A 15,562-nucleotide genomic window follows, 5' to 3' on the forward strand; every position below is an offset into this window, starting at 1 on the left:
CGATGCTTAATTTGCCCTCAGACCCGTGATTTGAAATCGAGCCAGGCAGCCCAGGGCGCAGAGGGGAGCCGTGCTTGGAGGTCCTGGGGAGCTCTCTAGCAGTATTCCCGTTACAAGAATTCACTTTTCAAACTTGCCACAAAAAAACCCCAATATTGTGGCCAAAGATTCCTGGACCTGCTCGTTTGGGCTTTGCAGCCATCTCCAGTGGTGGAGGTCCACGTAAAAAGTGCTGAGAAGCAGTAGGAGGTACAGCTGGGCGGGAGAGCTGGGAGCAGCCGGGTGAATGATGAAGTTGGAATTGGGAATGGGTGTCTGCCTTCTTAGGAAATACCCCTTCAGCATCATTGCCACCCATTCCCAGAGTGAAACGAAGTGCCAGAAGTGCCTGATGTCTCCTGGCTGGGAATATTCCAGGTGAGCAAGTACTGCAGAGCTGCACGTGGGGTGGCCGGGGAGCTGGGCTGTGTCGTGGCAGGTAGGCAACACCAGGAACGGCGCAGGGAGCGGGGAGGATGCAGCTGTGCATCTGTCCCTGTCCAGAAACATGATGTACAGTAAGTAGCAGTTTAAAACCTCAAGTAAAGGGTGCCATTTTTGTGAGGAGCCCAGCCTTAAACTCGCTGCAGCTATCACAGGGGTTTTATTGCCAGGAGCTGGTGAACATCTCGTTAAGAGCTTGTCAAGAGCAAACTTCTGGGAGAGCTTGCTCTGGTGTGCGGGTAGCATCTGGGAGCCAGCTTGGTGCTTTCCCCACTGTTTTTTGGAAGCGGGGTTACTTCTGTCACCTCAGTCCGCTTGCTTAATTGCAGCCATCTTGATCAAACGGCCCCCAGCCCCCTCTCCCTCCACAGCTCTGGCTATTCACTAATTGAAATGCCTAATGAGGTCCCAGGGGTCTCCTGCAGAGATGGAGCTAATTAGGGGCTCCACCACAAACCCTGCGAGCAGCAGCAAATGAAACGAAGGTTTCCTCAAACCTGCTTTTTCGCGAGGGGCCGGGGGGAGGGCACACCAGATGTCCTGTTTCCCTGCTCCGCGCTGGGGTAAGGCTGGCGCTTCGCAGACTCCAGGCTCCTGCCAAAGCAGCTGGTGCAGAGGCAGTGGCTACACTTAATACATTTTAATTAGCATCATTAAATTCTTCCATTTGCTAATTGTTTCTCCTTTTGATCCTTTATCCTGACCAGATTAGCCCTCAGGGGAAAGGGACAGGATGGGGGATGCAGACACTTCTGACAAGGTGAGGACTTTATTATCTCCAAGTGCCAGGTTGTCACCAGACCTGGGGAGACTACGCTAAAACACCCCGCTTGATGGTTGATTAAAGGCCAGATTTCTGTGTCCAGCCTGTTCTTGTTCATCATGGCTCTTCTCAGAAAGGGTCATCCCCAAAAAGTAACATCCCACAAGGATTTATGAGAAGAAACAGTAGCAGCCTAGAAAACCAATCAAAACCTCGCTTAAGTTTGAATGTAAAGGAGTTGTTTTTCAGGCGATAAAGGACCAGCAGCTGCTGTCATGTTGGGAAGCAGCTGGGTGGGACTGAAAGAGAATTTCCTCCTCCTGCTTTGCAGCAGACAGAGAAAATAATTCTCAGTCCTTCCTTTCCTCCTACCAGTCTGCAACCGCGTAATCACACTGAAGCCAGAATGAACTTCCTTGTTGTCCATGTTGATGGCAGTTTCCCGTTCCTTGGGCTGCATAGAGAGGGTGCAGCCTGCACGGAGGTTAGGTGAGGTCGCTGGTCCTGTTTATCACATTTTAGCCAAGAAAACTGTTGAAGGAAAACGAGCCTGGTGTGAGCCACCAGGCACTGAGCTGATGTCAGCCTCATACTCGGTATTTCGGGCAGAATTCTGTTCCCAGATGCATTGTTGTAAATCCAGAGGAACTTGGCCTCTGTTCAGTCACTCTTGACTTCCAGGGGTGTGAGTGAAAGCCGAACTGGCTGGGCATGAGAAATAGCCTCGTTTGTCTGTTTTAAATCTCAACAAAAGCATTGGGCCAACTGTTCTGTCTCCTTAGAAAGACAGGCATGGGCAGAACCGAGCTGCTAGGATTATTGGAATGTATTGAATTGAATAGAGGATTGGGAAAAAAAAACCCCAAGAAAAATCAACCACATAATCCATCATGCTCTGAGGCCAAGTCAGGATTATTCCCCAAAGTATTATCGCTGTGCGGGACTCATTGGGTTTGCATGTTGAATGATGTTGTGATATTTTTCTGTGTTTTAGTGTTAAATGGACTGACTGGAGCAGTTAACGAATTCGTGATGTTATTGCAATTCCTTCTGGAGACATGTGAGACTTCACTGCTCATCTTTCAGCACCCCGCACTGCAGGATGCCACGTTACAGATGAGACAGCTCTGGAGACACCAAGCAATAGTGGGAAGCATGCATGGTCTGGAGCAGTTAAGCACCAAGCAAGTTCATCCTGGGTGGAGGTGAAGGCAAATCCATTGATCTAAAAGGAAAGAAGTGAAATGACGGGGAAGGCAGATTGGGATTGTTAGTAATAAGCCAAATTACAGAGACCTGATGGCATAATTCACGCGTCTGGAAAGCTGCTATCAAAAGCCTAGCTGGTTTGGGAAGGACAGGCAGGGAAAAAGCTGGAGATAAACTTTTTGAAGAGTGATGTACCCCCATGTTGACATCCCAAAACAGAGGGAGACAGACCTGCGCAAGGTCACTGGGTAGCAGTAATGAACATGAGAAAGACCCTGGAAGAACATTTGGAGCTCTTTGTTTTACTGGGATCTCCAAAAAGCCACAGCTCAGCAGACATGTGCTGGAAAAGGAATACAGGAGGAGGCAAACCCTCTGAGAAGGGCTTAGACAGTGGGTGGGGACAACTTTTGGACACAACAGATGATGTATGGCTGGAAGACAGTCACAGGTGACATCAGCCACAGCTCAAGAGCACCCAGTGCCACAGCTGCCTTGACTTGCTGCAGCAGGGTCACACTTCATGGACCTGAGGACACCAAAGCACTTGAGGAGCTCACCTACAGGCTCCAGACCCCTGCAGGTGCCCAGACTGTGGTAGGAGGATGGTAGATGGATCTGGGGATCTTTCCACATTTTTATTTCATCTGCATCAAGCACAGGTTGGTTTATATTCCAGGCAGCACAGCAGGAGGCTGGAGATGGGTAGGATTACCAGTAAGACATGATGAAATCCTTGTGTGAGTTCTGCTGACCAAGCTGGAGGATTGCCCCCAGTTTTGGGCAGTATCCTTCGAGGTGTGGAGTGTCTGGAAGAAAGCCCAGAAGAGAGCAAGGACACAACCTACAGGAAAAGATGGACATTCCATACAGAGAAGGGAGACATAACAGCCTTCAGTAGATAAATTATCTACAGAGGAAAGAAGTAAATAGCGCTCGGTGCCTGCAGAGAGCCAAAAGCTGAACTTCTGCCGCTGGTGGAAAGCGCTGTAGCTGCACAGGACGTGTCTTGCCTGGCCAAAAAGAAAAAGAAAAGGTTATCGGGGCTGCTGGACTGGACACGCTGTCCCGATGCGGCCGCTGTCCTCGGCAGCACTTTCGGGAAGCGATCCTGAGCCAACGGAAGGGAAACGACCCCGAGTCCTCAGCGGCTGCCCCCGCCACGGCCTGCGTGCGGGCTCGGGGCACCGGCCAGGCGGGCCGAGCGCGGCGGGGCACGGCCCAGCCCCCGGAGCGCCCCGCTTCGGGCCGCTGCCCCCCAGGCCCACCCTCGCTCCGCAGGGCCTGGAAGCAGCCCCAGACCGGGCAGGTTTTACCTCAGAACGCGGCTCGGACCGCCGGTCCGGAGCGGCCTCGCTGAGGGAGCGGCGCCCGCGGGTGCGGGCACTGGGGCGCTGGGACCAAGCCGGGGGCGGACCCGACGCCGATAAGCCCCACCCCTAATTTGCATAATCAGGCGGTGTCTAACCGCTCTTCGTCCTAAGCCCCGCCCCGATTCCCTGCAGACCCCGCCCCCTCACAACAAACCCTGCCCCTCGGTAAGCCCCGCCCCCGTCCGCCCCAAGCCTCGCCCCTTCCCTCGAGGCCCGCCCACTCCTCAAGCCTTGCCCCTTCCCCTCAGCCCTGCCCCTTCCTGCGTCTCACACGCACCCGCCTCTGCGCGGCCGTTCCCGCTCCCGCGTGCCACCTACCAGCTCTCGCGATATCTCTTCCCGGAAGTAGAGCACCTGTCTTACCGGAAGCGGAAGTGTGCGGGCCCGTGGGTGGCTGTGAGGGCCGTTACGCGTGGGCCGACATGCTGCTGCGGCTGCTGCTGCTGCTCTTGGTGTTCTGCGCCGCCGCCCAGGCTGAGGGTGAGGGGCCGGCCCTGGGGTGCCCGGGGCGGGGGAGGGCAGTAAGAGGGGCTTGCGGCCGTGGGGTGCCCGGGGCGGGCGGGCGGGGCGGAACCGGTGGGCAGGGCCGCGGCGGGGGGGCCCAGATTGGGTTGCGGAGGGGGAGCGGCGGGCCGGGTGCTCGGCGGTGCCGGAATAGCGAAGGCAGCAGGCTCGGGCCGGGGTGGGTCTGACACGGGCGCTTGGTTTGCGGGGCTCTTCTGCCGTTGGGCCCCACCTGCGTGTGGTGTGGGTCCCGCGGAGGGGCTGGGGGGTCCCTCGGGGGCTCCCTGCCGCTGGGCTGGTTCCCCCTTTGGTTCCCCGTCTCCCCTGCAGAGGCGTTTCCTTCTGCTTTTGGCAGCTGTGGGCCTGCGCTGGCTGGGGAGCTGTTTCCGACAGCCAGGCGGGCTGACCTCTGTGTGTTTGCTGACAGCTGAGGGGCAGAAACCAGAGCAAAGAGGGTCCAACAGAGCTTCAGGAGGCGCTGCGGGATTCCTCCGTCTGAGCACACGGAGCAGCGGGGCCATCACAGCAGATGAGCACCAGGGTACATCTAAAAAGAATGAAGGGGAGCACCCTGAATCAGATCCAAACAAGAAGGACACCAACGTGGACACAGATAACAAAGAGGCAACAAATACGGACCAGAGGAATGTGAATGATGAAGAGATGGTGAATAAGAACCAGAAGGGCACAGATGCACGTGGCCCTAGTAGCGCCGGGGAGAAGAAAGAAGGCCAGAATGGCAGCAGCGAAGGCAACGAGCCAAGTAACCAAACCAAACAGAGCAGCAGCACTGACAATCAGCCCAGCAGCCAGAGTGGTGGCAGCACCGGTAATGAGAACAGCAACACCAATAGCCAGGGCAGTGACAACAAGGACCAGGACAATAAGGACCAGAGCAACAACCAGGAGAGTGGCGGCAACAACACAGACCAGGACAGTACCAACAAGAACCAGACCAACAAACAGGACGGCAGCACTGAGAACCAGGGCAGCAATGGTCAGAACCAGGGCAGCAATGGTCAGAACGCGGGCAACCAGCAGGAGAGCAGTGACAAGGACCAGGGCAACAAGAAGGAGGGCAACGGCGCGAACCCGGGCCAGAGTGGGGCGGGCAACGGCGGGAACCAGGGCCAGAGTGGGACGAGCAACGGCGTGAGCAATGGCGGGAACCAGGGCCAGAGTGGGACGAGCAATGGTGGGAACCAGGGCCAAAGTGAGGCGGGCAACAGTGTGAGCAACGGCGGGAACCAGGGCCAGAGTGGGGCGGGCAACAGCGGGAACCAGGGCCAGAGTGGGACGAGCAATGGTGGGAACCAGGGCCAAAGTGAGGCGGGCAACAGTGTGAGCAACGGCGGGAACCAGGGCCAGAGTGGGGCGGGCAACGGCGGCAACCAGGGCCAGAGTGGGGCGAGCAACGGCGTGAGCAATGGCGGCAACCAGGGCCAGAGTGGGACGAGCAACGGCGTGAGCAATGGCGGGAACCAGGGCCAGAGTGGGGCGAGCAACGGCGTGAACCAGGGCAACAACCAGGGTAATGAAGTGGACTCACAGGGAGATAAAACCGAATCACAACAATCAACTTCCTCCACTGCTGATGGTGATGCTGCTTCAGACAATGAAGAAAGCCCCAGAGAGGAAGAGGATGAGGCTAAAGATGGTGGTGATGCCTCCTCTGATAATAAGGAGAGAGAAAAGAGCGTTCCTGCTTCCCCCAGGGACCAGTCGGAGAGCAGCCACTTCTTCGCCTATCTGGTGACCACAGCTATTATCGTTGCTGCCTTATACGTCGCGTATCACAACAAACGTAAGGTGAGTGGCTGCGCTCCTCGTCCTGGCTCCCGGCGTTGCCCCTGCGGTTTAGGATCTTCCCTTCTGCTCACTGCTGCAGACCGGGGCCGTTCCCCTCGCGCTGACTCTTGTGTCTCACCAGTACCTCCCGCTTGCTGCATGGTGTGGGTTTGGTTAATATTAATTTGAGCCTTGGTCTGAGCAGCTTTGGGAGGAGCAGAGAGGGTGTTGTAACTAGGAAAGGGGTCGGGTCTCTGCAGAAATCGGGTGGCCTCAGCCCTGGTGGTTATTTTCAGCTGAGAAGGTGAAAAAGAAAATCTGTGTGAAGTTACCCTGAGTTTTCTGTTGCAGATTGCATAAGACTCATCCTTAAATAATCTTGCATGGGGGGATGCAGCTCCAATGACGTAACTGTCTTTTGCTGGGGTTTCTTTTTCCTCCTGTAAAGCTGTTTCTGAGGTAGGAGAAAGAAAACAAATTCTTACGGCTTTCTGCGTGTTAGGAAGACCTCATTATGGCCTGCTTTCGATCTTAGCTGGGTTTCAGTGTTGGCATTTCTTTCAAGTGCCTTTTAAGAGGAAATACAGTCACTAGAAGGAGGTAGGTGAAGCTGGTCTTTGGCCCCTTAGAAAGCACCAGTGTTTGAAGTGAGAAAAAGTTGACTTGGCAGCTGCCGTCCTGCTCACCTTGTCCCTGCTTCTCTCTCCAAAGATCATCGCTTTTGCTCTGGAAGGAAAAAGATCGAAAAGTGGTCGACGGCCCAAATCTGGCGATTATCAGAGACTGGATCAAAAGGTAAGATCTCCCCAAAATGGGTGCTGCCTCACCCCAGGAGTTCGGCAGGCTGGGAGAAGGGGCTGCAGTGCCTTGTGTGTACCATATAATGCAATATATTGGTCTTTCGCATGAGAAGAGGTCAGAAAACCTCTACTTGGTTGGTATTGGAAACCAGATTTTTTGTTTGTTTGTTAGTTTTTTAGCAAAACCCCTGCTCTTGGTCTAGAAACAGGGTTTTGCCAGAAAATGGAAGCAATAATACTGAGAAATTATGGTAGAGCCAACACAGGGCAGAAGTTTGAGAGTCTTGAGCTCAGGTGTACTGAAGCGTAGTTTGCCACTGACTCAAACGACTTTTTCAGAGAAGTTTTTAGCAGGAGAAGGGTAGGATTTGGGGAGAAGTCCCTTCCTTTTTCCCCTTGAAACTTTTTTCACCTGTTGTCTTTGAAGTCAGAAGTCTCTGTAAGTATTTTCTGTCATGGGAAGAGGAGGAGATGAGGGGAGAAAATAAAACATCACCCAGAGCTGAAACTCAGCCTTTCCGGAAGGCTGTCAGCACTGGGGGGACTGTGACAATGGCCGTTTTCAAACGCCATTGGGGATTTTGCCTACAGAACTCGAGGCAGCGTCGTCCGGCTCAGTTTTGGCTTCGCAGAGGCACTGTGTGCTGTTGGGAGTGCAAGCTCAGTTCTCTCCCTTCCCAAATTGCAGCCATGCCTGGCTGGGGAAGCTGTCTGAGTGCCACAGAGACAATTTGCCTGCTTGAGCTTCCCTATTAAGTCTCACCAATATTTCGGGAATTTGTTTCCCTTGCCAGGAATTTCCTGACTTGTCCCTAAGGCATGGTAAAGCAGCCAGCCAATTAGAAAGCACTTGATTTTATTTGAAAGCTCATCAGAGACACTTAGCCTGTTCAAACTCCAGTGCTTTGTCAGAGCAGAAGAGCAATGCTGAGCTTTCAAATTGTTTAAACCTTTCTTTTTGCCTTTCCAGATATAGATTCTTCCTCGGATGTTCAGCGGAATAATGACGGCCAGCGATGAAAATGCAGGAACACTGGGACGCCCCCCCACTCCCCTGCTGTAGCACTCTGAGTTCTGGCTGTGTGCTGTGTTCAGGTTTCAGACAACAGGAAAAAGGGGAAACGCTTTTAGTTTTGCACCTGCACCTTGGTAATGTTAAACTTCTCACTTCCTCAAAACGCGTTTCTCCTTTCTCAACTGCCTGAAGATGAACTGGTTTTCTGCTTGGGTATCTGGCTTCTAGCCTGTGACCCAGGAAAAGCTGGTACCCAGCACTTGACAGAACTTTTGTGTCCAAATGAAATGGAATTTGCCACCTACTGTACTGACGTCCCCTCTTAGGGGGGGGGGAAAAATTAATATATATATATATATATCCGCCTGCAAAATGAGCCATCTGACTCTTCCCCTTCCAGAGTCATAGAGCTGCCTTTGTAACCAGCACAGTCTTGCTTGAGACACAGACATTCCCCTCTTCTGTCCATTGTGTTTGGATGCTAAAGTTTGGAGCGTGACTGATTGCACTAGTTTGGAAACGATCTGCCAAGGACTCTGATTTGATTTGATTTTTTTCCTCTGTCTGTGATGAAGAGAATGTTAGAGTTTAACATTTAGTTTCACTCTTTTGTGCACATCTTTGGAAATGCTGGAGCAGCCTTTAGCCCTTGGGTTGTAGCTTAAACTTCCTCACCTGCATCCCATGCTCTGCGTGGGTCTTTTCCCTCGTGGTTCCTAGAGTTCAGACGTTTGCACTAAAGGTGACAGCGCAGTTTGCCGTGAAGGAGGGCAGGGTAGGCTTAGAAAGCTTCGTGCCGAATTGCCGCGGTGTAGTTGTAGCAGACTTCACCTTGGAAGGTTGCTTTCCTCCCCCTTGTAAAATGCAGTTATGTGGTAATGTGAAATGTGTGGTAACCCTGAAGCGCTAGGGATGAATGAAACTTGCAGTCATTCACACCTCTTCCTCAAAAATGTGGTATTGAGGCTCTGGAGTGTTCAGCAAGCCTCCGTAAGTTGTAGAGCTCTCTGTGGCAGAGCGCTCGGCGTTGGCTTTGGCTGGAGAAGTGCTGCTTTCTTGCCTGGTCGAGAGGTGACGTGGCTGCTTGTCCCCTGGGTTGCGCAAGCCTTGGCAGTGCCGCTCCTGCCGAGCGCCTCTCACCTTGGGAAACCGTTGTAGCCTGCGGTGCAGGCACCATCCTTTCTGCCTGTGAGTCACCATGGGTTGTCTGCTCCCTGAGGTCACCTCCTGAGCAGGTGACTGATGTGTGGAAGGGCTTATTGTACTGCCAGCGTGGCCTTTCCTGCTCTTCTGCAGCTCTGCCTGCCCCAGCTTTGAGAAGTTTTGTGTAGCTGAGTGGTGTAACCAGCTGCCTGTCGCTGAGCACTTAAACTATGGCCTGGGGCACGCGCTGGTTATGCTTAAGGCTGCAAAATGTGTTGATTGTGAGTTTTTTATTTTTGTAGTTCTACTCCAAAGATGTTTGTTTGAGACAGGACATTTCTGGAGAGGACACGAAGTGCCTGCCCGATATGCTTTTGTTTTTTCCAGTATGGGCAGAAAAATATTGGTATGAGGCATCTAGAGCTCTTCACGTGGGTACCCGTCTACGCCCAAAGCTCCTGCCAGCCGTACGTGAGTCACCCTCTCCGTGCACTTGCTGACTGACTGCACAGGAAGAATCCTGGCCGGGTTAACTTCCCTCCAGCTGGCCACAAAAGCAACTCGTGGGATGAGGCCAGTCTTTTTCCGGCCTTCCTGAGGTTGTGAACAATTGGTAGTCTGCCCTGTGGTTGCTAAAGATAGTCACATTTGACAAGGGCAAAGACGTTTCCTTGTCTGGACGTGAAAGCTATAGCTGTATTGGTGGGGTTTAAGAGGTGAGAAGGGGCTTGACCCTCTCCTAAAAGAAAAAAAATTTTTTTTTTTTTTCTTCTTCTGCCTGTTAGCAAGCACAAAGAGCAGGAGAAAGTCCCTCTTTTGCTTTAAATAGCTTTCCAGGTTTCCGTAGTAAACTTTTCTGATGCTGAAAGTGCTTGCAGAAGCTATTCTGGAGAATGAGAGTGTGAGGTGGAGGGAAGAGAAAGGAAAACAAGTCTGGGAACGTAACCCTTGGGGGAAATGTGCCTTCTGAAAAGGGTGGGAACTCCTGCAACAAGACTCCACTGTTCCAGAGATCCCGTAGGATAAGTCTAAGGCTCACTGTTGTGTGGCTGATTTATGGACAGGATGCGGGGTGGGAGATGGTGGCTTTTGTTTAATGACAGCGGGGAAAAAAAACCTCGTATTCCAACATGTGAGGTACCATGTGCTTCTGAGCTGCGCATTCCTGAATTTTTAAGACTGTGTGCGCTGTTTTCTGGCTTTGTCCTATTTTTTTTAATTGAAAAATAATCTACAAAGGGTTTTTTTTCACCATCTGCTTGCTTTTCTGTCCCATGAGCTTTTTCAAATGCCTTTTGGTCCTCTGTTGTTCCAATTTGTGTTGGGAATCCCACCCCCGTTACCAGCAGTTCGCCATTAACAGCAAGCCAAAGCGAGTGAGGTCTTTGGAGAGCAGGACCATAGTACCTCAAACATCTCGATGGTCAGATGGGGCTGAGCACGAGCTCATTCGTCAGGTTAATGAGGACATACATCACGTCGCTGTTGGTTCGCTCGGGGCCCAGCGTGGCTCCAGCACAACAGAAATGCCCCGTGCCCGGGAAGTGCAGGGTTGGGGGACACGCAGAGCTTGCACCAGGCTAAACTGGGGGGACCCCTCCTTAAATCCCCCCCCCCCCCCCAGTTACCAAGGGCAGTGTGTTTCTGGCAGCAGTTGCTGTAATTGTCTGAGCTGCGTGAAACCTCTGGGAATGATTCCCGGTTTGTTGACTTTTATGGTATTTAAATTTATGCAGTGTGTTTCAAACGGGTCAAAGGTGCACGTAACCTTTTCCCTTTGGACACACTGTGTTTTTTGAACAGACGGTATCTGTCGGTATGTCAGTTTTTTGCCAGATGTTACTACTTTTAGGCCAGCTGCCTCACCAGTTTGAATCAGCAAATGGTTTGTTTTCTGCTGCAGTGAAATGCAACTTGCTTTGAAGGATCAGAATTTTTATATTTCTTTGTACTATTTTTTTTCCTGTGTGGTGAAATCAATAAATGAATTTCAAAAAAAGCATTGGGTTTTCACCTCTCTTGGGGCTGGTTATTTTTTTTTTGGTGGGTTCTTTGCATGGTCTCCTTTGAAACCTGGCAACAATGGTGCAGGGTAGTTCCTCTTTGTGCGAAAAGGAAAAAAAATGGCTTTAACAAAAGTAATGCTCTTTGAAATGAATGGTTTGTGTTCAAAGCTTTTCATGCTTGATTTGCACATGCAAACTCACCCCTCGAGTGACCAACTAACCTTGCAGCCGGAAGGAGCCAAGACGGGTTTCAGCTGAGAGCGAGTCTGAAAAGTTTCCAGTCTGCCTCCCAACCCCAGACAGTCCCTCCTACACCTGGTAGCGAGGACCTGACCTTAAAATGGAATTTGAACTGCCTTTCTAAGGGCTCGGCTGCGGGTCTCCCCCCGCAGGGAGGCTCAGAGGAGGATGAGGAGGATGCAGCCCTGATCCCAGCACTGCCTGGCTCCTCTGAGCAGCAGAGACTGGAAAAAGCGCCTGGAGTTCTGCTCCTGCTCCCCCAGGGATGCTGCTCCCCGATCGGCCGTGGCAAGGGGAAGGCAAGGTGCCATGATCAGCGGCAGATCTACCAAGGGCACTTCTGGGTAGCGTTTACTGCTGCTTCCTGTAGTAAATGGAAGAAACTTTCTCCTTTCCCCCACTTCTTCCCTAAAAGGAGAAAATCCACCGTCCTGCACTCTCCTCCAGCTTGGCCGGCCACCAGCTGCCTGGCAGTCAGTGCAGGGGATGGGCTAGGAAAAAGGGACGCGCACTTGTTTTCCTGTTGACAGGGTTGCTGAGAACTTGGGGGAGGAAAAAAGGGTGGAAATGGCGGATTAAAATGAAAACCCTCCATCCGCCTGCACATGGGGTTGTCAGATGGAGTGCTCATCCAAGTCTTCCTATGAGGAGACCAAAGCTGTGCTCTGCTGTGGGTCTGGAGAAACAAGAATTACTGAATTGTGCTCTGGGATCTCTTTGAACCCCTTACCTGCATCCACCCTGACCTGAGAGTGCCATAAAAGTCTCTAAACTATTTTATTCCTACAGGTAGAGTGAACGGAGTGGGGAAGGAAGAACCTGCAGGTCCCTTAAGAGAGGAGCAGCGGCACGGGCTGCCCATCACACATGCCAGGACATGGTGAGTGCCGAGCGTGGGTTGGGCCGGGGTAGCTGCACCACACACCTACCTGTAAGTTGAAGTCCAGGAGTTGAAAAAGTGCCAAATGAAACCAAAATTATCTACCACCTGGGTTGGGCTCTGCTTAGTGGAGCTGAATTGCTCAGGGCTGCGCTGAAAAATACCTGTACGGGCAGGGTTTATCTGGGAGGCCCTTGGGGCAGAGGTGGCACAGGCTTAATGCATGAGCGCAGGGCGAAACTCGGCATGCCTTGGTGGGGGTCTTCGCCCCTGCAGCCCCTCCCTGCTCCTGTGGCTGTATGAGGACTGGTCCCCCATCTCGTGGCCCGGGGATGTCTGTGCATTCGGTACAGGAACCTGTGCAGGTTTTTATATTAACGTGGCTTTTGTGCTTTTTCTTGGTACCAAAACGCCAACAGGGGATGAGGAACCTGGGCAAATACGTCAGGTCCGTGAATTGTCCTGACCCATCCATCCCACCCACTCGCATCTGACTGGAGCTTTTCCCCTCTCCCCTTGCTCACCGGAGAAGGAAGCTTGCAGAGACCCAGTGACCCTTTGTGAACTTAGAGAGCTATCTGGAGCAAATCTTGCCAGATCCACTCCCTGGCCTCTGCTCCAGGTCCCCAGTTAACCCACCAACCTGCAAGTCCTGGTGACCACCTATATTTATTTTTTCTTTAAAGCTTAAACAGCCTCATGAACGAACAGCTGGAACATGAGGTGATCTTACAGCAGGGCAGCAGTATTTTCATTATGGGTAGGGCACCAGCCAAGTAAACACATCAGCTTTGTCTCCGTAAAACAGAAGTCCATGGCCTGTGAAGGTTTGTTTAGATTATTAAAAAAAAAACAACAAACCCAACAAAATGGTTGAGATTGCATTTGCAAGGTGGGAGCTCTTTTGTGTAAGAAAATCGGGGTGAGAAGCAGTTTTACGTCCCCTCCGGAGCTGTGGGGGGTCACAGCGTGCTGTAGGGCGCTGGGTATCACTGCACAGTCGTGTGCAGAAGGTCCTGCAGTAGGATTTGCCCCAGTGGCACTTGGCTTGACAAAACCTCCCCCCAGGTAGCTCTGGCACATCCCAGGTTGAGCCATTCCCTTTGCAGAGGGGATTTCTGTTGGTTTTCTTGTAACTCGTCCTTTTTTCTCCATGCATGACAGGGGACTTGGCAGCTCTTTGCCCCACGGGCTTTTCTGCAGAGCCAGCAGTTCTCAGACACCGTCTGCCTCCTCTGCGATGGGTGCTGAGAAGGGGAAGACCTCCTGCAGCAGGTTGGTGATGAAGCAGGGCATCTCCTTGCACCCCTGGTAGGTGCCCCTGGCCTGGCAGCAAAACGCCACCTCCCAGTTGATGCGGGTCATGAGGCGGTTGAGGGCCAGGTGACGTTCCTCTCCCTCCAGGACCTTGAGCAGGGCCTGCAGGAACATGGATCCGAAGGCATTGACGAAGGCCACGTAGCCTGCGGAGTGTAAAGGAAGGAGAGCGGCGTTGGCTGTGCCGTGGCCCTGCGACAGGCCGGCGTCGGCTTGTCAGGGGCTCTCCCTTACCTGGGCTGCACGCGAACATCACAGCGGTTTGGGGAGGGATGGAGACGCAGGCTGAGAAGCCATCTGGCTTGCTTTGTGGCGCAGGATTCCCGCTGTCACACTCCACTACCACCCCGTGGTCAAACTCTGTTCCCCGGCAAGCCTGTGGGCAAGAACGGCTGCTGTGAGCTTCCCCCTGCTCTGCTCTCTCTTTTGCCTGTCCCCAGGGCAAGCCGAAAGCTCCTGGGCTCTTTAGGGGCTCCCTGGGGACCTATAGCCCCCCCCCCAAGTCAAGCCTGCAAGCCACCCCATGGTGCAGAGCCCCTCCCAGCTCCTGTTCCCCAAGTCCTACAGCCCCACATCGTTCCTCTCCCATCTCCGTTCTCTTCCCTTCTCATCCGGCGCCGCTCAGCATTGCCGAGCCTCTCTTGCGACAGGCCTGGAGATGGGGCTGCCTCCTCTCTTCCCTGCCGATTTCTTATGAGGCTGGTTCCCCTTCTCTTTGCATTTACCCCTCCCCTCCGCGGTAAATGCGATGCTGCACATGGAACCCAGAAATACGCCTGGAAACGCAAGTCCACTGGGAAAGTGCTGGCAGAGACGGCACTGGGAGCGCAGCCCGTGGGCAGCGCAGGTCCTGTACGGTCCTGTGCTCTGCGTGATGGTTTGCTCTGTCTTGCCCAGATGGAGTGTGGGGCTCGTGCTGGGGAGGTGCTGGAGAGGCACTGGCACTGCTGAGGCTGCTCTGGGGGCACGTTTCACCCCTGCCTGGAGCCACCTCTGCTGTGACACGTTGGTTGGGACCAGACCAAAGGCAGCAACGGACACGTCCCAGCGTCAGGGGAGAGGGGAGCCTACCGTCCCCTCTCCCTGTGGAAACTCCCCGCCAAATGCCAGCGGTGAATCCTTGCTCAGGATGTGGCCTGCAGGGATGCGAGCAGAGGGGCTGCGACACCCCGGCTCGGAACAGCCCGGAGGGGCAGGCAGAGGCCACCGGGAGCCGCGGGGACCTGAGCCGTGGTGATACCAAGGGGAAGCAGCCCTTCTCTCCCAGCCTGGGCTTGGGCACCCTCAGCCCTGCGGTGTTTGCTCTACAAGGAGAGCACCCACCAGCTCGAGCGCAAGCTTTGTCCACCAGTCGAGGTGTCCAGACCAGTCTCTGGGATTTCTGGCTTGTCCTGGGGGTGTCCCCCGCTGTCACTGCTCCCTGAAGAGCAGCCAAGCCCTTTACCAGCAGGAAACAAATGCCACAATCGATTTAGACTTGCTTTCAGGTGAAAAGCTATCTGTATACTTGCATAATGTTTGCCGAGTGCACACTCTCTGCTGGTGTCCGTCCAGTTCCTGAATTATTTGTTTGTTCAGTGATCTAATCCTCCCTGTCGGAGCAGTTAACGCGTACTTCCAGGGCTCCTGGCCAGCAAGGGCATGCTCGCGTCCCCTCTGCTTCACTGCTTGGGAACCAGCCGCGGGCTTTATTTCTTTTCCCTACTACATCACCAGTTCCCAACTGGGCTTCTCCCACCCAGCCCTACCGCAGGAGTTTGCTGTGCCCCAATGTTCACGGTGATGGGATCTGAGGGCAGCTTTTCACGAGTCATCTATATCCTGGTGGTGTGCAGGAGGAATATTTGATCCCAGCAATGTCACTGTCACGGCAAACAACTTGGTTTCAGCCCATGTAGTCCAGAGGGTGCAAACCACTGGGAGAAACGCTCCTGTCCAGAGACACTGGGAAAAAACGGAGGCTGATTCCTGAAGAAGGGACATGTGGATGGGTGGTGGCGGGCTGGGAGAGGACTGTTCGCAGTGAGCCACAAGGCTTCCA

At 53.4% G+C, this 15,562-nt stretch overlaps 1 protein-coding gene and 1 long non-coding RNA gene across 2 annotated transcripts; one reads left to right on the plus strand and one right to left on the minus strand.

Annotated features, from left to right (window-relative positions):
- Window positions 1–2,737: 2,737 nt before the first annotated feature.
- On the minus strand, window positions 2,738–4,126 carry LOC130160433 (uncharacterized). Its single transcript, XR_008825991.1, has 2 exons — window positions 3,772–4,126; window positions 2,738–3,468 (listed from the first exon to the last, which is right to left on the minus strand). It is a non-coding gene; the product is annotated as an uncharacterized LOC130160433 (long non-coding RNA).
- Window positions 4,127–4,159: 33 nt separating this feature from the next.
- On the plus strand, window positions 4,160–10,027 carry TGOLN2 (trans-golgi network protein 2). Its single transcript, XM_056362837.1, has 4 exons — window positions 4,160–4,308; window positions 4,760–6,141; window positions 6,832–6,915; window positions 7,891–10,027. The coding sequence occupies exons 1-4, from the start codon at window positions 4,251–4,253 to the stop codon at window positions 7,894–7,896; spliced, it is 1,530 nt and encodes a 509-aa protein (XP_056218812.1). The 5' UTR covers window positions 4,160–4,250; the 3' UTR covers window positions 7,897–10,027.
- Window positions 10,028–15,562: the final 5,535 nt, after the last annotated feature.

This window comes from Falco biarmicus, chromosome 18 (genome assembly GCF_023638135.1).
Source record: "Falco biarmicus isolate bFalBia1 chromosome 18, bFalBia1.pri, whole genome shotgun sequence".
NCBI classification, from domain to species: Eukaryota; Metazoa; Chordata; class Aves; order Falconiformes; family Falconidae; genus Falco; species Falco biarmicus.